Here is a 21568-nt window from a genome sequence, read left to right as displayed (position 1 = left end):
ATCATTGACAGTGGACGGCAACATCATTTCACTGGACCAAAAGAATATAAACAAATGTGTAATTTTTGAAAGAATGTTTTATTCTCTACGTCACCTCCATTCTGGATTCATGTGGAAGAACTCCGTGACCCAGTGTCTAGTTCTCCTTGTCAATCAACAATCACCAATACTAAACCCTCTTAATGCATCTCACCCTTCTCAACGAGCCCGTTGGTCATGGCCGCTAGAATGTCACAAAATACCCAGTGCTGGGCGCGTCGCTCAATCTCTAGCAGTCGCTCAGCCTCCAACAGCTGTTTCTCAAGTCTGAACCAGGCATGCCAGCCGCAGTCAGTGTTGACATCTGGGATCTTCTGAAAGGGGTCATTGATCACAAAGACATTGTCCCCAATGTTTTCAGCCCAGAGCTCAAACTCCTTTGAAACGGCGTTGTGCTGGCGGGTCATGCCCACCTCAAGCTCCCTGATGCGCGTCTCGGCGAGCTTAATCCCGTCGCGAGTCTTCTTTTCGCACTCAAGGAACCACTTGTAGCGATCTTCAGTAATCAACCTTGTCAGCTCCTGAAGCTCACTAGCTGCAATTGATACATGATCCTGCTGGGCCTTAGGACCGAGGACGGCGCCAGGTGCTACTTGATGATGAAAGCTGAAGTTGGGAGGATAGGGGGCAAAGGTACCGATGTGCAAGAACGCCCATCTTTTCCCAAGCCTTTCAGCGAGTCCCAGCTGACAGGGGGCACGGCAGCTCAAGTCGAGCTTCTCAGTCTCGTTCAAGTACTTGAGCTCATCTTTGATCATATAGATAGTCTCAGTCAGCTCATCGTCATGTGCTTGCTTCGGATGCTTTGGCGGGCGGCCCCGTTGCGGGAGCAGGACCATGGGGAGGTGCTTGCCTGCTTGCGCTTGTACAAACTGCCACCTAAGGGATAACTCTCGGTCGAAGTCTTGCTCAAACACATCCGTGTTTTGTGCTCGATCGAAAACGAACTCGCCGTTGTGGGTTGCCATGATGGTTGAGTGTTAACAATCTTGGTTTAAGAAAAAAAGGTAGGTGCGGCAACAACAGATCAAAAAACGACTGATGGTTGGTTCTTCCAAATGTAGAGTGATGTGTGGAAAAGTTAACATGGTGTCAAGAATCTGGCCTTTTATAGATGAGAAGGTTGTCAGAGATTGGTTGGCAGCGCGGCTACTCTCATCGATTAACAGTGATCGTTCGTATGTTCAGTGATGTAGTATTCAACCACTCACCATTCGAACATTCCTCTTACTTTTGGATTAGAATTGATCAACTTGAGAAAAGTGTGACAAGATGTGGGTTCGTGAGCGTGCAGCTTTTGCACACGGCCGAACAAAGGAACAATGACGTGGCGCCTAACAACCCATGGTCACTCATTTCAAAGCCAGCCAAGTGCTTTGTTCGTGAATAAGGTCGAACGTGATGCACAATAGTTCAATTCACCAAATATCCTAAATGAATCAGAACATCACATCTTTCCTTAAAGGGGAACCTCATTATCGGTGAAGCATCCAGGATACTCGCGCGCCGCTACAAGTTCCTTGTCGTCCATGGCGGGTAATTCACACCTCATCCAGTAAGTTTGGATGGTTTTGAGATGAGGACTCGTTGCGACGTGAAAGTTGGATGCCCCCGAAAGGGATTTTCAACTATGGATGCCCAATTTCAATCCTGTCAGCACAGGGCTCAAACACATGATGTGATTGGAACCGTTCAGTGGGTTGGCGTTCTGCATATCGGCAACCAGCCGAGATGTTCCGATGGGGGATTTATTCGTAGAACAGCGAAAGCATAAGCCAGATCCCGGGTAACCCAATCAACCCGTTTATCCTAGTGCGGGATAATAAGGGGCTGTCAATTCTTAACATAGAGTACGGGCATATGATCAGTGCCTAGGCCAGAGGAAATGCTATCGCTTGATCCTGGAATGAGTCGATCCAAAAGTAGCATCACCTCGAAGATTCCGATGGACGCCGCCGACGCAAAGGTTTGAATCGCAATGGCCGTCGGAGAGTTTAAGAGGCCGAGAACGGTCAATTAATCTGAGCCTTATCAAGTGTTTGTTCTCAATACAGGGAAGTGAGACATGGACAGATACTCTGAACTTGGGGCTCATTTCTACAACCTGGTTCCTCAACCCCAGCCTCAAGACAGGAAGGTATAGATGATTCATCCAACCAGGAGATAAGTTGAGAAGATAACACTTGTATCACCCTCAAACAGACACGTGCATTTAATCTATCGAAGTAGAGAGTAAGAAAAAAGTTGTGACGCAACAAAGCAAGGAGCGAAATCTAGGGTAGGTCATTAAAGGATGCTGACTTTACAGCATTGGCAAAAGTTTAAGCGGCCTGAAACCTCTCGTCATCCCCAAGTCACTTTGGGTGACATGAGGCCGCGGAATCGTGATTAAAGCCAAAAAGAAATGATGAGACTGGGACTCGAACCCAGGAGGATTGCTCCATCAGGAATCTTAGGTTGTTAAGGTGACCTTAACCTGACGCCATAACCAACTCGGCCATCTCACCTGTGGTCCTTGGAAGGGGACCCGCTTGTTGATATCCGGCGGTGGAGATTTTTGTCTAGATGAAGGCCGTAGCGTTGGATCCAGTGGATTACCCAAAAAATGAATGACGGTATCCTGTGATGAGGTCTTGTGGCCTTGAGCTGAAGTTGAAAGCAATATGTGGCTCAAGTTGCGAGGCTTAGAGAACAATTATATTTGAGCGGTGTTTTGTACTTTTACTCTCTTAGCCACAGATCTTGAAGCAATTCCTTCGCCGTTGGTCTCTCCTCGGGAACCCACGTCAATACCCTCTGAAGAAGTGCAATGAAACGTGAGGGATCTTTGAGTTGTGTTTCGAGCTCCTCCAACGTCCGACCCGGGGGAATAGGTGCCAGGCCCAGCCATACCCCTAAATATATCCAATCAGCTCGACTCAAAGACCAGTTATTAAATACCGAAATATACCATTCTCATTCCAGAAATCAGCTGCTCTCTCGGGGTTACGTCGTAGAAATTCCAAGGGAGGCGGTCCCAGGGCTGCAATTAGTTGAGCTAGGTGTGCAGCATCATACATATCGCCATCCTCGTCTTGCGCAGTAAAAAGCCGCTTTGGCCCAAGCAAATCCCAAGCCTAGTTGAATAGTTAAAGCAAGGGGCATTAATAAAAGAACGATACTAAGATGAAGGGTATTTGCCGCAAGTTCAACACTCCAGAGAGGGGTTGCGTACATCAACTACCTAACCCCCTGGGTATAGCCTCCCTTTGCACTCTACTCATTCAACAAACAAAGACAAGCCGTCATCGTATAGGGGTTAGTACATCAGTTTGTGGTCTACAGAGACACTGAAAACGCAAGTTCGAGTCTTGCTGACGGCAAACCTCTTTTTTTGCCAGTTGAATTGTTCCAGCTTGAGATCATTTTTTGGTGTTTTCAGACACATCAGCTGAGCAGATACAACGCACCCTTTCTTCATGCACCAGAAAAATTGAAAATCGTTTAAGGCTACTAAGTAATCTGTTAATGTCAGGACGGTGCAGCTATGTCTTGAGTTTGTGGTGTGCGTAATGCTGAAGGCGTGGCGTCTCATTCGTGGCTATTTGAGGAGCAGCCTACAGGCCGAAGAGGACCACCATAATTAGAGAGTCATCACCATGCAGGCTTCTAGCCACAGTGTAATTGGTTGGTCTACAGCCTGTGAGAGTGTTCGTACTGGGTCTGAACTAAGGCTTTGAAATGGTAGAGCCATCAGAGCCTTTGCATGTCGCTATCAGAAACACGATTCCAACTGCTCGGTTCTGAGCCTTAAGGGTTGATATCTCTCTTACGAATGACTATAAATGGCTTATAATGGATTGAGATGTATATCACGCCTCGCGATTTTGGCTATAGTAAAGAAGTTGAGCCAGCTGTTGGTCTAAAATGCAAGAGTTTACAAACACCAACCATACACTAAAACGGGTTTGCTTGAACAAGAAATATATACGTGTGAAGGTCTTACAACTTTGCCCCCTTAGCAACTCGTTCTTGTTTCTCCTTCTCCCTCAGCTTTCTCCTCAAAATCTTCCCAGTTGGGCTCTTTGGAATGGCGTCGATGAACTCGACTCCTCCCTTAAGCCACTTGTACCTGGCTTTGTGCTCCTCGACATGTCTATGGATGTCTTTTGTGACATTATCTTCAGACTTCTGCTTTGCACCAGATGACTTGACAACGTAAGCCTTGGGGGCCTCTCCAGCTCGTGGATCGGGGACTTGAATGACTGCACAGTCGTCGACGTGAGGGTGGGTGAGGAGGTGTGCTTCCAGCTCTGCAGGTGCAACTTGATGACCCTATCGTCAAGTTAGAGGCAGCAAAATTTTTGAGCTGGGGCTTCCGTACTTTGACTTTGATGAGCTCCTTGACTCTATCGACAACAACAAAGTGCTCGTTCCCAGAAGGTGCCTTTCGTATGAGCACCTCATCGCCAGTCCGAATCCAGCGGCCATCTTTGTCGGTGAAAAACGTTTCTGAGGTTGCCTTTGGATTATTGAAGTAGCCCAAGGAAACAGAGTGGCTTTGGATCAGGAGTTCCCCGGGAGTTTCATAGTCGGTGATTTCATTGCCGTCGACATCGACGATCCTGGCTTTGGCGCCTGGGACTAATGAGCCAGTCGATCCCACAAAAGTATCATGCTCACTAGACTGGATGAAGACAGTGGCAGTCTCGGTCATACCTTGTGATGATTAGTGGTGCATCGCGTTTGGGGCCGTTCTTCTCACCGAATCCTTGACCGAGCCGCCATTTGGGATAGATCCTCAACAAGTCGTCAACTGTCTCTTTTCCAAGTGGTGCTGCGCCGGTGTATAGAAACTCGACACTTTCCAGGTCATACTGTCGACATACATCCTGCTTGCTTAGCATTTCGATGACAATCGGCGGCACGATGCTCAGCTGACGAATCCTGTACTGGCTTACTGCCTTCAGGAATGTCAAGAACGTGTACCGTGGTAGTACAATGATCTCGTCGCCGCGAAATGTGCCTAAGTGGGTAATGAGCATGAGGCCAAACACATGGCTGAAAGGCAACAAGCCAAGCATGGCTTGATTCTCAACGCCGAAGGCCTTGCGTGAAACAGAGTCAAAGGTGTGAGTTTGAAGAACACCGGCAATGATGTTGTAATGCGAGATCATGACTGGTTTCTAGTCCCTGTCAGCGCTATTTCAGCGACGGCGTGGGAGTTAACTTACTGGGAGGCCAGAAGTGCCACTGGAATAGCACAGATACGCAGCTTGTCGAGCACCCTGTCCTTGAGCCCAATTCACAGATAGTAGCTCCGGTAGTTTTCTACCCTCCTCAATTAGGTCTTCGACTGTCCGAAAAGGTGAGTTCGTCTCCAAGTCCGGCATTGGAAGAAGGAAGACGTGGTCGTTTGGGATCCCGACAGAAGCCGTTGCCTTGAGAGCCGCCTCTAATAAGGGCTGGCAAGTAAAGATGGCTTTGGCTTTTGATAATCGGAGTTGATCTTCAAGCTCTGAGGAGGACAATGCAGCACTGGAGAGGCTGACCACACCATTGAGCCGATGGATCGAGTGGGTGAGAGGGATATAGTCAATCTGAAGGAAAACGTCAGTGAGACAATACATCGATTTTGAGATAATTGCACCGACCGTATTGAATGAATACACGCCAACTACTTTGTCCCATTCCGACCCGCGTTGAGGATCGAACTTGAGTGCTTGACCGATGCCTCGAGCGAGGTAATCTTCACGCGCGATTACTTCAGAGGCATCGCGTGTTTTACCGGTAAGCCCACAAGTATACGGGTTTCGTGACTTTGCAATGGCGCAGCGTCCATACTCTTCCGTGCTCATGAACTCGGCGACGGAGATGGAGTCTGGCGGGTCTGGCTTTTGGTTAGTAAAGTGCTTGCAATGAGGGCATAGGAATAAATACGTATGGGTAACTCCGGAACCCATGGCGGTGGTGTAAAGACCATCGTGAAGTGCCTAGACGAACGATTGACACAGACTGACTATAGGGCAAAGATAAGATCAAAGTGGGTGTGGAGGTTTCAGGATGCAGACTTCGTTATCAATCTATGATCTTGCGGCCTTTTCTCGTCCCGAGCCGACCCCGCAATTCAACCGATGCAATGAGACAGCTGAGACGATGCAATGAGACAGCTGAGACTTGGCGATCCGTGGGGGTCATGGTTAATAGCGTGCACAATTTCTATCTCACCGTTTCCTAGGCATCGATTGCGGGGTTTCTAGCCTCCGTTTGGCCTCCGACTGGTTCGCGTCGATGCATAAGTGCTGATCGAATAGAGATTTGGTCACGAGATCATGAATATGCATTATTGTTACCTTGGATTGATGGAATGGAGATTCGTCATTGAATAGGCGCTGCTACCCTAGAGATGAGAGACTCAAAGGATCGTGAGGAATATCTCTCTTGCCTAAGGTGGATGGAATTAGTCGAAATTTCTCACGGGGCTCACCACTACTAAATGTTGCAACGTCATCTCATAATTAATCGAAGAATTTCTAATATAATACAATCACGTCTTTTAGGGCTATCGATATTTATTTGTTCAGATTCTCCCGTTGTGCACGCAGACAGCGGGTATTATCACGTAATTTCGCCAAATTGCATACACATGACTCTTATGATTCGTGGAAAATAGTCAACGCTGATAGCAGCGATGAACAAACATCAAGCATTACTATTCTATGAGCTTGCAGCAACAATCTTGCTGACCAGACCCAAAATACCAGCCGCAGTGACGGGCTCCTCCGACCTCTTGAACCCTTCCTCAAAAGGCAAACGCTCTTGTTCTAAGTCATGTTAGTGGGTGCTTCACAGAGGAATTATATGACTTACCGAACAACACCTTGACCCAATCAGTGACGGCATTTCCCTCCTTGATGTCCCCGAAAATGGACAAGTAGAGGGCAGTCTCGATGAAGCTGAACTGGGTGCCATCGGCGGTGAGAGTAAACTCAGGGTTGGCTGCGGCGGCGGCTTGAAGACGCTGCTTCCTGGCAGTCGCGGCTGTTTGAATGGAGATGGTGGACTCAGTGAAGTGAGATGCCACAGAGTCCCATATGGTCTGGTTGAAGCTGTGGTTATCGCCAAAGAAAATGTCGTTGCGGCTCAGGCTGCCGTCGTGCTCGATGACTGGTATGATCAGCGTCGCAATTGATGGACAATATCGCATTCCACTCACCGCCATGCTTGTTCAGGTTGTCCAAGTCAAAAGTGACGTTGTCTCCGGTGGTCAGTGCCTTCTGTCCCACCAGTGTAGTTGCAGCAGGGTCCAGGTTGACGGCATCGGTGAAGGCGACAATCAAGTCGGCCAAAGAGATGTTCAATCCGTCGTGAGGAAGATATCCATGGTTTGCCACCGCGTTGACCATAGGGCAAGGGCTTCTACCTGTTTCGGTGTTAGTAGACATCTCCATCTCTTAGAGGTGGACACGTACGGTCATAAGGGCCGGGGGCCTTCCACTCATTGCTGGCGCTCACAGCAGCAGCAGCTGACAAGAGAAGTGGGACGTGATACAACATGATGACTTGGCTGAAGAACATAGACTGTGACGAACGCATTCATTCAGCACTAGGGACTGTGGACTGACTTTATCTATTTCTCACGACACACAAGCCTCGGCATGACAAACTCCTTATTGCCTAATAATAGCAAAACCGTTACAACTTCCGCATAAGGCGAACGTCCGTACCATGAACTCACATATTCTCCCACAAAATATGGTTTTTTTTAGCGTGAAATGCCGAGGCACACGGACGAGTTCCAGAAAAGTCGGCCGAGCCGTAGATCGTCGGAGATTATTGCTCCTAAGAGACTCGACCGGCCGTTGCCGACACGGATACAGGGGTAGCCCAGGGGCCTCGGACAAATGATGAGGCAGGTGATTACGACTTTCTAATGCTGACAAGAGCCAGGCATGATGAGTGCGACTCTGCCGGACTTTTGTACGCCGGGGTGTGTTTCAAGGGCAAAGTGCAGTGAGATTCTCCCCTTTTCGCCCACAGAAACTGGAATTTGCTAAGCGGTGACTTGGCCAGCTAGGCCAGACCTGTATTTTTCTCCGTGACATCATAGGAAGCGTTAACAACCAGGTCAATTGGGTTTGTCGGCAGTGTCTAGATTTCACAAGTCTAGTCAGAACAATAGTGGAAAGTAGCATTTAAAAATCCACTTTGACTATCGACATGAATCTCGAAATATCAACACAAAGTCAAGAAAAAGGTTTCATAGTCCGAAAAGTCTAGGCATCTACCTTGACAGTCGGGACGTTCGGATAAATATCAGGAATTTGCTGAATCTCAACAGGCTCCGTCTCGGGGATCCGCTCAGCATCGACCCAATTCCCATGAACAGCAGACCGGAGTCCTACGTTGGCTTAGTACAGATAATAAATTTTATCTCGATGATTCACTTACGAAATGGCAGGACAATCTTTGCAACGACCGACTGAAAGTCCTTCGTGTCTTGGATGATCTGCAACAGACGAGGAGTGAATAAGATGGAACACACAAGGAAGTTTGTTAGCACAACGTACCACCTCATTTCGGTTCAGCCGCTGATTATCAATCATAGTGATAAGAAAGCCATCGCCCTCCTCGGCGTCGGGATGACGCGGGCTGAAGCAAGGTTCTTGGACGAGGCAGCTCGGCCCTGGAGAGAAGTACTCGACGTTTCCAGTCTTGTAGTCGAGACGCGCCAAGGTGTTGAGGCCTTGATACAACTGTGCTGTGTTGTCACCGTCGGGCTTGAAGCAGTCCATGTAGGTGTATCGAGCTGTGGTTGGTGCCATTTTAGTTGAAGAAATGGACCAAGTGGGAGCATAGAAACTTACTCTTCTGGCCGAGGAATCTCTCGTCAATTCTGGGAAACTCACACGGATCGCTTAGAAGAACCTCTATGGGAATCATTAGTCTGCATTGGAGGGCGTGGGAGACTGCACCCAGTTCTCACCTGGGTCCGGCATGATATCGGATTCACTCAAAGGATCGATGCACCATTTGATATAATTGACGGCCACATCGCTCGGCTTCGGGTTCTCTCCATGGCGCGAAGCTGCGCCTTGTTAGCACGATGCCAAACAGTTGGGGGATTCTAGTCTCACGAAGGAACGAAAAGGCATTGTGAGAAGCCACAGAGGAATCAAAGTAGCTAGACGCAGATACGGGGTCAACATCGGCGCACGACGGGAGTTGGGGGCTGGTATATACATCTTCCCATCTTCCTCCCAGCTGGCGCCCGTGTGGATAGACATGCAGTTCTTGTACTTGAACCATCGAACGGGGGCGCTCTCGTCGCGTGGAATGACACCAAACCACGCCGGGCACTCTTCGTCGTAGTACCTTGTGGAACGTTAGCATAGAAATATCGTGCGTGATGGCCCACAAACCACTGATGTTTCCCAGGCTTCTCGTGGTCCTTGTAGTCAACCATGAACGGCATGCGCATGAGAACGACATGGTTTTCAGTCTAAATAGTACGTCCTCAGTGAAACCTGTATATGTGAAGCACGATAGAACACTTACCACGGCGCAGTCGTGAATGATGCCGCCACCTGGAAACTCAAAGTCACGCTTCAGGGTTGTCTTGCCGTGTTTGTTGATAACATAGACGGAAATCTGGGCCACGGAGAGATCAGAAATATTCAAACAATACGAAGGTTCGTCTGATTCTCACCTGAGGACTGCCAAGGCCATTCAGCTGGTAGCCAAACGCAACGAGATCGCCAGTCTTGGGATCAACCTGCCTCGAGTCAGTTTGGAACCATCTATGGTCGACTCTCAGTATCACTCACATGCGGATGGGCAGTGAACGGCTTCCTGGGGTCCACACCCTCAAAAGCATCGTGGCCAACAGTGCGAAGAGAGTCTAACGTGGTCAGCAGCGCAAGATGAGGGACAACTGGGACACTCACTAGGGTCAAGCTCGTAAGCAGGCCCGAACTCGGAAAGCGCCAGAAGCTTGTTGGCATGCAGGATAACGTTTGTGTTGGCGGTAGAGTCCAGGACTGCGCGGACGCAAGGATGATGCGAGAAGGGACTGGAGAACATGCCGAAGAGAGCTCGTCCAGCCTTTCGCTCGGCCACAAGACGTTCCGTCATGACGTACTTTTGCTGGAACGAGACTTTTCCGTCCTTGATTCGAAAGGCACTGATGTTGCCGTCTCCATCAAAAGCAACGGTCTTGGAGCCGCCCAGGTAGTAATCCCTCTCGTAGTAGGGGTCCTGCATAACCTGGTCATTCAAGTCAGAAAGTGACGTCTTGGGCAAGGGGAGATTGGACAAACACGATAGAAGGTGCCGTTGAGCTCCTTCGGTATGGTGCCCTCGACCTCGACATCCTCGATACCTACCTCAGCTCTGAATGGGCGAGAGGCGGCGGCAAAGTCGTTGTAGATGGCGTGGGCCTTGACCATTGTGGCGATTGGTGACTCGACTGACAGGAGAGGAGGTAAGGATCGATGGATGATGGTGGTGATTCTACTCTCCGTCTTCGAGGACACATGCCGATTTATATAGCTATCTACACGGACATTCAAGGTTTCTTTGCGTCATGTTTAACGTCCCGAGCGAAGTACCTTTGGGAGTGTATGTGGGTTAAGTGCCTGCCATGTGGGGTAGCGGCGATGGGATCGGATCCTTTATGTGGGGGAGGTGTCAAAGGAGGCTAAGCTCAAGGGGCGAGGAAGGGACATTGTGTTTCTATTGCTTGTGATATTTGTATATAAGTATTGTAACTTGAGCATTTTTATCGGCAGTTCTTACGCCGTCTAATCGTCGTTATCCTTCTTCTTATTCTCACCTATTTAATGCTTGATATTTACATCAAATCTTCTTTCATCTGCCGATGCACACCTTGGAACTCCTCTTTCTCCCCCGCATTTTAGTCAATGCTATTCCCTTAAGCCCGATTGGCCAATTTCTCCAGTCAAACATGTCAAGATACAACCCACATCCCCTTTCATCTTCCAGCTCGCCATTGTCCTCCGCATTCTCGATCATCCGATGCCAATGCCTCTCCCACATGCACAATCCGACGAGGGCCCGCATCTGCATGCTGTTGGCCCTCGCTCATCTATGAAGCGGTACCAATGCGCCGTCCAGGGCTGCCGCCGAGCGTACCGTCGCAATGAGCATCTTCTGCGCCATATGCGATCTCACGATTCTCAGAAGCCCTACGAATGTCCCAAATGCCACAAACGCTACAGCCGACAGTGAGTCTCTTGGTGCGCCTTGTGCATGAGATGGTAGCTGACGACTTGCAACACCAGAGACGTCCTGAAACGCCATGTCGCCCAACAACATAAGACCCTCCAGCGGCAAGCAGACTCTTCTAGACAAAAAGGTAGTTTTTCTTTCAGAATAACTGCTAGTTGCTTGCAATTAACGTCCTGGCCCCTCGCCTAGGAAACCCGGACCGTCCCCAGCCTTACCTTGTGGCGTTGTCCCCGTCCACAACCCAAAACGAGGCATCTATTGGCTGGCAACGGGATGAGGATGAGACCCGGGACGTACGAGAGAGCTCATCATTACACAGCAGCATTAGGGATCTGAGAAGCCAATCGCAAGCGTCCACCAGCCAAGGCATCTCTGACGCCGCACACGAACCTGGGCCACATCCCGCAATGTTGAGCCCGGGTACGGCTCTGCAGTTGGTGTTGGACTCGTGTGATCCTTGGATAGCGCAACCGGCCACTCCGGACTCATCTCTGATGACCGGATATCACACCACACATCCAGGCGCTCCAGAAACCATAGAAAGTGATTCTTCCCGGCTACCCTCAATAGCCAGATCGTCGGGGCCCGTCGAGCTGCAAGCCCCACAAACCAACATCCTGAGAAACGGAATCTTGGAGGAACTAGATGCTTTGGAAGCACCCGACTTCAGTGTCCGCCATCCTCTTGGTAATTCGGGCTACCGCGGCAAGCAACCATTTGAGGCCGATCAACCACAACCAATCCCTATGCCCTTCGCAGAAGACTTCGCCGCTCGGCCGTGGCTGGACTATTACTTTGAGAGATTCCACCCGCGGTGGCCCATTATCCACCAGAGCACATTTGACCCAGCTGCCGCAATTCCCGATCTAGTCTCCATGATGTCAATGATAGGGGCATGGGAGTATGGCGTTACTCCCTCACTGGAAGTCTCCGAGCGCTGGAGTGAATCTCTTGTCCTTAGACTGAGCAACGTTCTGGTGCGTATATACTTCCTAGTTGACTGCATGCGGCTAACGCGATCTAGTCTCAAGTCTCGACATGGCCTGCAACTGTGTCCGAGAGCGCGATACAAGCATACCAAGCGTTGCTCCTCAATGTGATCTTTACGCTTGAATATCTAGTAAGACTATACCACATAAGTCTAATGCTAGGTAATGCTGACAGGGACAGGATGATATGAGATTTAAGAAGGCATACCCTCGTTACTGCATGATGATTGCCATCTTTCGTGGTGCAAACCTGTTCCAAGAGCAACAAATCCTCGTCCAGGATGAAACTCAAGACATGATTCCGACAAGTTGGTTAATCAGAGAAAAGTTTAAGAGGTAGGGATGTCTATTGCGCAGAACGGTTTGGCTGGCTAATGACCTCTTTTCAGGTTGGCCTTTTACACCTTCCGACTGGATAATTACTTTTATTTCCTACAAGGACATTATCCCGTCTTGAGGTATGAAGAGTTGTGCCTGGCGACACCCTGTTCTGAGAGGCTCTGGGAAGCCACAGCGGTCGAAGAGTGGCACGAGATCAAAGAGATTGAGTCCAAAAAGCGAGCAGCCATGCTCTTCATGACGCTGATGGATACCGCCATGGACTGTGAAGGGCGGGACACGCTGCCTCCTCTCCTCGAGGACGACTTTGTCTACGGTATCTGCGCTATGCAGACATGGCTCTGGAGAGACATCAAGAGGCACAGGCCTCGTCTGCAAGTATTGCAATCTTCTGAGGGGCCCGGTATCATTTCTGCCCCAGCATCATCACGGCCTATAGAGTATTGGTCGGCCATGTTGACAACCTGGAGCGAATGTCTGAGAGACCGTTCAATTGGATCACCCCTATCATCTCAGAAGCATAGGGAGTTGTTGGAAAACTGTACCCCGGCACTATATCACTTTTCCCAGATGTCTCTTCGAGCAAACCTTGAAGCTATACAAGACCTCGCTATGGATCGATACCACAAGCAGTACTCAGGTCCCTACAGGAGACAACTCGAATCTCGCATCTTGGAGTGGGTGAGAACTTCGGATGGCCGGTTAGCCCTGTGGCATGCAGCACAAGTCCTCAAGCTACTCCAAGAGACATCGGACAGCATGGAGACGAGAGGAAGTTCTCTGACCTCTTGGCGCATCGACTTCATCGCCCCTCTGGCGCTGTACAAAGCCGGGCTCATAGTCTGGGCGTACGCGCGCTCCGTCCAGGTCTGCGACTCGTGTTCTATGGGATCAATCATGCAACCGGTGGTATCGACACGTACCGAGCCGTTGGACCTATTTAAACCTCAGCGAGGAGAGGAGTGTCGTGAGTGGTTGCATTATGGAGGAAGGGGAATGATACAGGGGACTATGGTGTGTGCGTGTAGGTTGGATGAGCTCCTCAGCGCCTATGAAGCGTGGCTACTCAGGTATTATTACAAAAGTCGTAGTGTGTTGGAAATGGCAGGATTACTGTTACTCCTGAAGGACAAAGATTGATCATTACATCGAATCAAGATAGGACAACTTGGAGAGACTATTGCCTGCACATCTTTACGCGATGGTAGATTCTCAAGTACCGGTTAGCTGGGCTAACTGCGCCTCTATACTCTGGGTGTCAAGTAGACGTTCACTGGCCCCTTCTGCCAAAGAAAATACGATTCGCACCGACTTTCCCAGTCAAAGCTGTCAGCTGCAAGCCGAATGTCAAAGTTCCACGCCAACCGGGCTAGGATGAGCCGCATCTCAGCGTGCGCGAGACTATTAGCAAAGTTAGAGAGTCTATGAAGCCAGCAGAAAGAGGATACATACTTCTTTCCGATGCAATCTCGCGGGCCGATGGAGAAAGGCTGCAATGCTTGCTTGGCATCATTATTGAAGCGAGTATCCCCGAGCCAACGCTCTGGGATAAAGTCGTTTGGTTGTGCAAAGTGATCGGGGTTACGATAGACAGCCCAGTGCCAGATGTCCACCGTTGTCTGGGATTTAACGTCAGCGCAAGATGAAAACTTTCAATCCCCGATGGAAGCAGTATTACCCCCTCGTGAATGTATTGACCGATGATTGTGTCTCCTCCTGGGCCAATGAGGCGCGGGACACCGTTGACGACGGGCGGGAACATCCGAAGGCTCTCGTTGAGAATCGCCAACATATACGGTAGCTTTGAAACACTTATCATATCGATTTCATCCTCGGTCGTAAATGCAGATCGGACCTCGTCATTGAGCTTGGTCAAGATGTCAGGGTGTGTAGTCAGGTAATACGTTGCGGCTGATAGCAACGTAGCTGTTGTCTCTGAGCCGGCGAGAACGATGAGTTGAGCATTTGAAGCCAACTCGTCAAATGTGATGTCCTGGTGAAGTTCCATTAGCATCCCTCAACCCGTTCGCCTCTGGGGGCTTGAGCTCACCGCGCCAGCTGACTTGGTCTTCTTGACCATGGAGTCAACGAAATCAGGTCGATTATACTCCATGGCCAATCTCTTGCGAACCTTTTCCGAAGATATCTCCCTGTGTTCAGCCCACTTGTTGGACACGCTCTTTGGGGTGAAGAGCTTAAGGATCCTTGCGAGCCATGGGATACGGCCAAAATTGGTCATGTAAGCGATGTCCTTGATACCCTTGAAAATGTGGCGGACCCAAGGGTTATACTTCTTCTCTACGAGACAACCAAATGACTCGCCAAAGGCCAGGTCACCAACAATGTCGAATGTGAGGAAGTTGAGCCACTGCTCGACATTGACAGGCTCTTTACCATCTGCGCACTCCTCGTGCAGCACCTGGATGAAAGAGTCGACATAACTCTTTATTATGGGTTCCTGCTCTTGCATGGTTCGGGCAGAGAAGCCGTTCGCCAAAGCACGACGAAAACGCTGATGATCAGGGCGATTGGCGCCGATGATGTTGTCCGCATTTGGTGTTGCGGCGAGTGGCTCCTTCGAATTCTCGCCAGTGCCCGTCTTGCGGTGACCGCGTATTTCTTTCATTGCATCTGGGTGGTTAAAAGATAGAAAATTGGGTCCAATTCTTACGATGGGACCGTATTTCTGGTGAAGCTTCAGAATCCTTTGGTGGCTTTGACCCTGGAGATGCATTCGAACGTAGGGGATGATCGACACGGCCCAGAGTTTGGGACCGGGGAACTTGCGCAGCGGGTTGAAGAAGAGCTGATAGAGGACCGTGTAGAGAAAGTGCACGGAGACCTTCAGATAAAAGTAAGTTATTCCTGTCAGCCAAGACAACATAACATAAGGTGGACTCACCAGGCCTACGATGCATGCCGGCAGAAGAACAGCGAGAGAAATTGTCGCGGCCTTGTCGAATATGAACTTGGTAAGTATCGCCATGATCACTGGAACCTTGAACTGTTGTCAGTTGAAGCAAACCTGCGTGCCTAGACAGCCGTGGTGAAGCAGGAATTGAGGAGACCATCCACTCCCATATAGGAGGAGTAATTCGAATAAGTGAGGGGAAGAGCATCATCGCCGAGCGTTAATTAAGCCCAGTTGCGCAAGCGTTTTGTCCGAATTTCCATTGGCCAGGATATCTTGCGCTGATGGCGGGAAGAGGCCTTTAAGCAGGAATGTCTCAGATGCACAGTGTTTGACTGAAGCTCAAGCAATAAGACTGCTCACAACTGCCGAAAATCACAGTAGTCGGGAGGGGTCATGCATTCTTAGATAGGGCGCGGGAAAGATTAAACGGCATGGCATGCAATAGGGTGGAGCATTCAGCGCAGAATTATCCCTTTCCAGCCACTCTTTTATGCTCGTGTGTGAGATTGGCCGCGGTGAATGTGATTAAGACTGCACGCATCTGCACTTATCACTGGATTTCGGGGGAGGGGAAAGATCTGACGCAACTGGCGCGGTTAAGGGGATTCTCCTGTGCCGCAACATGGAGCATGTGCCAAGATAACCCAAGCAATATCACAGTGGTACAGGCAAAAGATCGTCACTTAAAGTCTAGGTCCAGCAAGATATAGGCTGGGCATCCTTGGCATGCGGCAACCAATCTATCTAGACTGAAGGTGGGCTTGTACATCTCTAGTGATAAGCCCTGATAGCATCGCTGAGAGGTCGCATGAATGAGACGATTTTATGACGGAGTATAGCATGCAGGCCACAGCTCATAGGCCCATTTCCTGGCCACCATAAGTACATACGGCCATACCTACTGGAAAATACGGGATCCCGTCCGCTCTCCCAGAGTCAAGCCGGTAAGGGGCGGATTAGTAGTTGGGTTCGGTGACGACCAGCGAATACCCGCTGTTGTATGTTTTTTGATCTCTTGAGGATTTTTTTTACCGCTTTGCAGCCTGCTTCTACATTCGTCTTTGTATACTGGGGTCGCAGGAAAGACAGTCAACCTTGTCATTGATGTTGAGCTTATGGAGCTGTGATCAAAATATGCAGGACTTGAGCAGCTGACACGAGTGAGATGGTGGAGATATACATAACGCTACTTCCTGCCCTCATTACAAAACCCCAATACAAGGAGAAAAAAGACTAGCATTAATCCAAACAGCCGTTAGCCGACCATTTCTACCCCTTCAGCGCGATGAGCTAGTCAATAACCGCCGAGACGAGGATCCCAGTTATTTGACACTATGTACTCAAAGTAAGTACCTTCCGTTTAACAAGGTCTATCTATCAGTAGTGGCACCAACTAGCCGGAGCATCCACAATAACATTTTCCTGAGGTACAGCTATTGCAGTAGCAATCCGTACACCCACAAACACTGCACCCCATAGTGTATAATCTTTGCACGTAGTAAAGAGGAGGGGTGAGTGGATGGGCTTGAATATCGAGAAAGAGGAATAATCCCACAGTATAAGTTTGGAGTTTGGACTTGGACGGAAAGAGAAGCGGAGGTTTACATAGAAATTGGTGTACTCGTGAAAGCTCATAGCCCGCTTGTCTTCGGCCTATTAGTCTTGCATCTGCTCAGCTGGATGTTGGTTTGCTGCATCTTCATCCCATTACCACCCAAGGTGCATGCACGCTCTTTGCACATTGGCCTCAACATTTACTCGCATTTGCTGCAGGGAATGCCAAGCGCCTTGGAATGACATGATATGTGCCGAGAATATCCGTAACACACTCTCATTAGAGCAGCGCGGATTGGCACATTCGAGTTAAGGGTGTTTAGCTCGACACTAGGTGTGGGTGGCTCTATTCAGCTGAAATTCAAGGCGCAAAAAAGCCTTAGCCGTCATGCCTACCTGTGAAACCCACAACATATGAGGCAGAGCCGTCTCTATTTGGAAGCTGACTGCACCCAGCCCAACCGCTCGAGAATATCCCTCGCCTTCTGTCTTTGATGCGGGCACGGGCTGTACCAAGAGACCATCTCCAGTGGGAAAACCAACTGAACACAGGAGCCAGTATTAAGTTGGTCATGGAGCTTACGCATGAAAAGGGTATCTGCAAAGGCTAAGAGCGACGCGCATCTCGCGATGGACTCGGCCATCATATCAGTGCTGGGTCTTCTCTTCGATATCAAATAATAGATTATGATTCGGACAGCATGAAATGCTGCTGGCAGTGTCGTTGAACAGAAGTCTCCTCCGCTGAGCCAGAGTTCATCTTGCATGAGTTCCCCGTGGTCGAGCTGGAACGGAAAGTAATGCCAAGACGCCATTCGCGATTCTTCTGCGTATAACTGCTCGCTATAGGCCACGGCGTTGAGGAGTGCCTCGAGGCTCGGTATTAAACGTTCCGTTTCCGCATCCTGGGCAGAAGAGGTGGCCTCAAGATTGGATATGTCGTAAATAACGTCGACTAACATGTCCTTTGCCGCCTTTGTCGACCTTGCGAACGGCACAGTGTACCAGTCTTTGGTGTTGAAACATGCGTTAGAAGCAGTCCTGGTCAACACTTGAGCCTGCAGCAAATGTTAATCTCTATCATCGCAAACCAATCCGGAAAACTCACCATCATCAACCTCAATGATCGAAATATGACATGGCATGGTCCATCTTGGCAATTCTCTGGCCCTCTCAAAACCAACAGTTGACAGCACGCTTTGAAATGCATCATCCAACTTCCGATGAAGCTCGGACTCAAGAGCTCGTAGTACATCAGCATTAATGATGCACTGATATCCTGCTCCGATGGCAGTTCCGTAGGCGTGTCCTCAGTTTCTGTGGACCTCTTAATGTGTCGTCTGATGCGCCCTCGTTGGATTTCAAGTGCGCGAGCGTAACATTTATCTGCTTCTTGACAAAGCCTCTCCTGCTTTGCCTTTTGACCATAAAATAGCAAGGTGACTGCACGGACAGACCAAGCAGTACTCGAGCGGTTGATCCAAGAGGACAAGTACTGTGTCCATGACTGAGTATTCACACGCCCCGGTTTTAATGATGCTGAGAAGCTAGTGATAAAGGTGGCAATTATTGACTGCTCAAACAACGGCTGCTCAGATGGATTAGTTGGAAGTTTTCCCTCTTTATTGTTGTATGTAATTTCTGTGTGGTTCGCGACGTGGTTGGATCCTCGAGTAGCATGCACAAAGAACATCCCCTTGTGCACGCCTGGACACGACTTCTTAAGCCTGCCGCATGGGGAGCACACCGGCTGCCGTTCATCGCACTTGGATCGTCAATGATATGATTCCAGAAAAAGATCCACGGTAAGTAGTTCACCTTCACTTTACGCTGTAGACATCTACTGCACCCCCGGCTTCGACTGACAGATCGCACCATGGCAAATGTCTGCTGGGTTAATGGTACTGACACTGGTAGATTGTAGACCAAAGATGAGGTGAGATGCCTCGAAATCAAAGATGAGAATATCGGAGCATCGTTGATCCGATTGTACTTGTCGAGTTCACCCTGTGGTCACCGACACCCGCCGCCATTTTGGATACATCAGCATTCGGCGAAGGGGTAGACACCGAGGTCTATTTTTAGAAAGTTCGCCGAACCATATTGAAGTGACAAATTCCAAATTCAAATAATCGAGTAAGCAATCTCCTGCTTAATAGCTAGCCTAAAAGTCTTTCCTCTGGGCCGCATTCTCAATGGGTGCTAGGAAGGATGCCCTCTCTGGAGCATAAAGTTCCGCATCGATCGTGGTATCTAACTTCTTGGCATCATTCAGTGTTCCCGCCTGAACCAGTTTCACCCCCTTGAACTGCTCAGCGGTCGCCTCCTTCCACAAAGTATTTCCGCAATCCGGGCAGAAGAATATGGTCAGAGTCATTCCATACTCGTGCTCTGATGGATAAGACTTGGTCTGGCCCTTTGTGACGGTGAAGTTGCCGCTGGGAACGACAAAGTTGACCGTGTTGGTGCCTCCGGAAACTCTGCGGCAAGGACCGCAGTAGCAGAGAGCCTTGTGAGGATTAGCAACCTTTGGGGGTTGTAAACGGGAATCTGGGTCAAGTTTTACTTTCATGGCTGGCTCGCCAGTGTAGGAGTAAGTGCAGGCGCCGCAAAGGCAGGAACCAGTAGTTTCAGATGCCATCGTGAGAGCGGTCGAAAGTGATGAAGTGATCAAAGGTTGGTGTCTGAGGCGAGATTGCAGTGATAGGATTGGAACTGATGGTCTCCCAGGGAGATTATATATATTGTTTCGTCAAACACGTTATAGCAGGTCACATTCACTCTTCAAAAACAGATATGCGCTCAAGCGCACAACCGGAATCACCGGTTGGGTAAGCATCATAAGCTTTCCAATTCTCGACTAGTTCCTCCGTCTTCCGGCGGAGTTATATAAAAACCCCGCGTGCTCGAATGGCCGGCACTGCCATATTACGTGATACACCCGAGTTCACCGTCTGAGAACCTGTTCCCCGTGTCTAGAATCTTTATTGCGATGTTGTCTTTGATGGAAGAAGGAATTGCGGGGTGACATGACTTGCAGCGGATGTCAGCACGACTGATGCTATCTCTTTGAGTGCGCGAAGGCTCCCAACGCGTACCGGACCCACTTTTTCTCACGTAATGACGAGGGTATGGGCGGGGTACGGGAAGGTCTCTCAGAAAGGAATTACAGCTAAAACACTATAGAAATCATTTTGAAGAGACCTATGACTTCTTAATTAATTCCCGGCGAGGCACTTAACGCCTCTGATTTAAGTAGCTATATCACAGAGGAAAATAGCCGCCGCGAGTAGCCTAATGATATTACATGCCGGCCGGTCTTCAGCCCGGCCATAACCTGCGGGGCTTACTTTCTTTTAATAGAGATGCCTTTACGTGACTTTAAGGTTAAGCTATTGCCCTATATGCCCCTATAGCTCTTTTAGCTCTTCCTACCTTATTCCTTAGTTAAAAGATAGGTCTAATATACTAATAGCTAGGTTATAAGCCTACTCCGAGATTATTAGTTACGTCCGGTAGCCCGGCTTAGAGGCTAGTATAACACCTCTATCGCCGAGGTATACATATAGCTTATTATCCTAATTTATATAGGAATTCATAAGGAACTAAGGCTCCGCGCCTATTAGGAGACTTCTTATTAGGGGCATTAAGGCCCTAACTACTTAATTATTTGATATATAACGTTCGATAGGTTCTAGCTTCTTTAATAGCACCTATAAGTCTTTAACCTATTTAACCTCGCTGATATAGGCCTTCTAAAGGTCTTTAAGGCTATAGATAATTAGTCTAAGCACCTATAAGCGGCGTCTCTTAAGCTATAGAGCCCGGGTATGAATATCGCTGTGGATAAGTATATGACCTGCTTTATAGGGAGGTTATATAAGATAACGAAGGTCCTAAATAAACCTATGCCCCTTGGCTTTAAGACCTGGGTTGTGGCCTAGAAGGGCTTTTTCTTACGGTAGATTTAGCATTAGCCGAAGAAGAGATATAGACCTATTGGTCTCCCTAAGAAGCCGCGCTGGTAGCTAAGGAAAAAGAGTTAGTTTTCTCGTTAACTATATATTTAAAGACAAAAGGACCTATATATACCTCTTAATCTGACTTAAAGTATGGTCGTTGCCCTAGTTAATAAGCTACTAAAAGCTAGATATTATATCTTTATTAATAACCTCTTTTTATTAGCGAATCTCTTTATATATCTTTAACGGCTAGGTTATAAGGCCATAAGTATAGCCCGCTATAACTATAATATCTTTAAGCCCTTTATATAGCTTAAAGTTAATAATACTACCGGCTATAACCTTCTTTAGTTTAGTAAGCTTTAAATAGCCCTAATAGTTAATTATAAGGTAAGGAATTTAGATAGATTTAGTTATATTTCCTTTATTAATTTATCCCTTGGCCTAGTAGGTTAATTAAATCGCATAGAAGAATAATGCCCTTATGCTCTTCCTAACTTCTATATTTAAGGGCAATAAATATATTAACTAGAAGAGGAAGA

General features: G+C 48.7%; 6 protein-coding genes and 2 pseudogenes across 8 annotated transcripts, besides 2 other annotated features; 1 reads left to right on the top strand and 7 right to left on the bottom strand.

Moving 5' to 3' along the window:
• Positions 1-179: 179 nt before the first annotated feature.
• Positions 180-1007, bottom strand: NCS54_00974700 (Hypothetical protein; the record flags this gene model as incomplete). Its single annotated transcript, XM_053155081.1, has 1 exon — positions 180-1007. One exon carries the CDS (start codon positions 1005-1007, stop codon positions 180-182), a length of 828 nt encoding a protein of 275 aa, XP_053011056.1.
• A 1727-nt stretch (positions 1008-2734) lies between these two features.
• Positions 2735-3155, bottom strand: NCS54_00974600 (annotated as a pseudogene). Its single transcript has 2 exons — positions 2980-3155; positions 2735-2933 (listed from the first exon to the last, which is right to left on the bottom strand).
• Positions 2735-3155: a sequence feature.
• Positions 3156-4020: 865 nt separating this feature from the next.
• On the bottom strand, positions 4021-6010 carry NCS54_00974500 (annotated as a pseudogene). The gene is made up of 6 exons: positions 5959-6010; positions 5673-5908; positions 5253-5618; positions 4784-5204; positions 4403-4737; positions 4021-4353 (listed from the first exon to the last, which is right to left on the bottom strand).
• Positions 4021-6010: a sequence feature.
• A 725-nt stretch (positions 6011-6735) lies between these two features.
• NCS54_00974400 (HEME-HALOPEROXIDASE domain-containing protein) lies at positions 6736-7575 on the bottom strand (the record flags this gene model as incomplete). Its single annotated transcript, XM_053155080.1, has 4 exons — positions 6736-6842; positions 6889-7185; positions 7235-7441; positions 7491-7575. 4 exons carry the CDS (start codon positions 7573-7575, stop codon positions 6736-6738), a joined length of 696 nt encoding a protein of 231 aa, XP_053011055.1.
• Positions 7576-8294: 719 nt separating this feature from the next.
• NCS54_00974300 (Hypothetical protein) lies at positions 8295-10466 on the bottom strand (the record flags this gene model as incomplete). Its single annotated transcript, XM_053155079.1, has 13 exons — positions 8295-8419; positions 8470-8527; positions 8589-8827; positions 8886-8948; positions 9005-9106; positions 9156-9202; positions 9262-9393; positions 9441-9520; positions 9577-9669; positions 9728-9793; positions 9846-9919; positions 9966-10284; positions 10338-10466. 13 exons carry the CDS (start codon positions 10464-10466, stop codon positions 8295-8297), a joined length of 1527 nt encoding a protein of 508 aa, XP_053011054.1.
• A 661-nt stretch (positions 10467-11127) lies between these two features.
• On the top strand, positions 11128-13736 carry NCS54_00974200 (Hypothetical protein; the record flags this gene model as incomplete). The annotated part of the gene is made up of 6 exons (XM_053155078.1): positions 11128-11264; positions 11322-11395; positions 11839-12245; positions 12293-12388; positions 12433-12593; positions 12647-13736. 6 exons carry the CDS (start codon positions 11128-11130, stop codon positions 13734-13736), a joined length of 1965 nt encoding a protein of 654 aa, XP_053011053.1.
• A 104-nt stretch (positions 13737-13840) lies between these two features.
• NCS54_00974100 (Hypothetical protein) lies at positions 13841-15582 on the bottom strand (the record flags this gene model as incomplete). The annotated part of the gene is made up of 5 exons (XM_053155077.1): positions 13841-13997; positions 14049-14215; positions 14275-14589; positions 14647-15438; positions 15499-15582. 5 exons carry the CDS (start codon positions 15580-15582, stop codon positions 13841-13843), a joined length of 1515 nt encoding a protein of 504 aa, XP_053011052.1.
• A 3646-nt stretch (positions 15583-19228) lies between these two features.
• On the bottom strand, positions 19229-19813 carry NCS54_00974000 (CENP-V/GFA domain-containing protein; the record flags this gene model as incomplete). Its single annotated transcript, XM_053155076.1, has 2 exons — positions 19631-19813; positions 19229-19573 (listed from the first exon to the last, which is right to left on the bottom strand). Exons 1-2 carry the CDS (start codon positions 19703-19705, stop codon positions 19229-19231), a joined length of 420 nt encoding a protein of 139 aa, XP_053011051.1. The 5' UTR covers positions 19706-19813.
• Between the last annotated feature and the right edge of the window lie 1755 nt (positions 19814-21568).

This window comes from Fusarium falciforme, chromosome 7 (genome assembly GCF_026873545.1).
Source record: "Fusarium falciforme chromosome 7, complete sequence".
Classification (NCBI taxonomy): domain Eukaryota; kingdom Fungi; phylum Ascomycota; class Sordariomycetes; order Hypocreales; family Nectriaceae; genus Fusarium; species Fusarium falciforme.
Note: the sequence above shows the minus strand (reverse complement) of the source record. Positions and strands in the feature narration are given on the sequence as shown.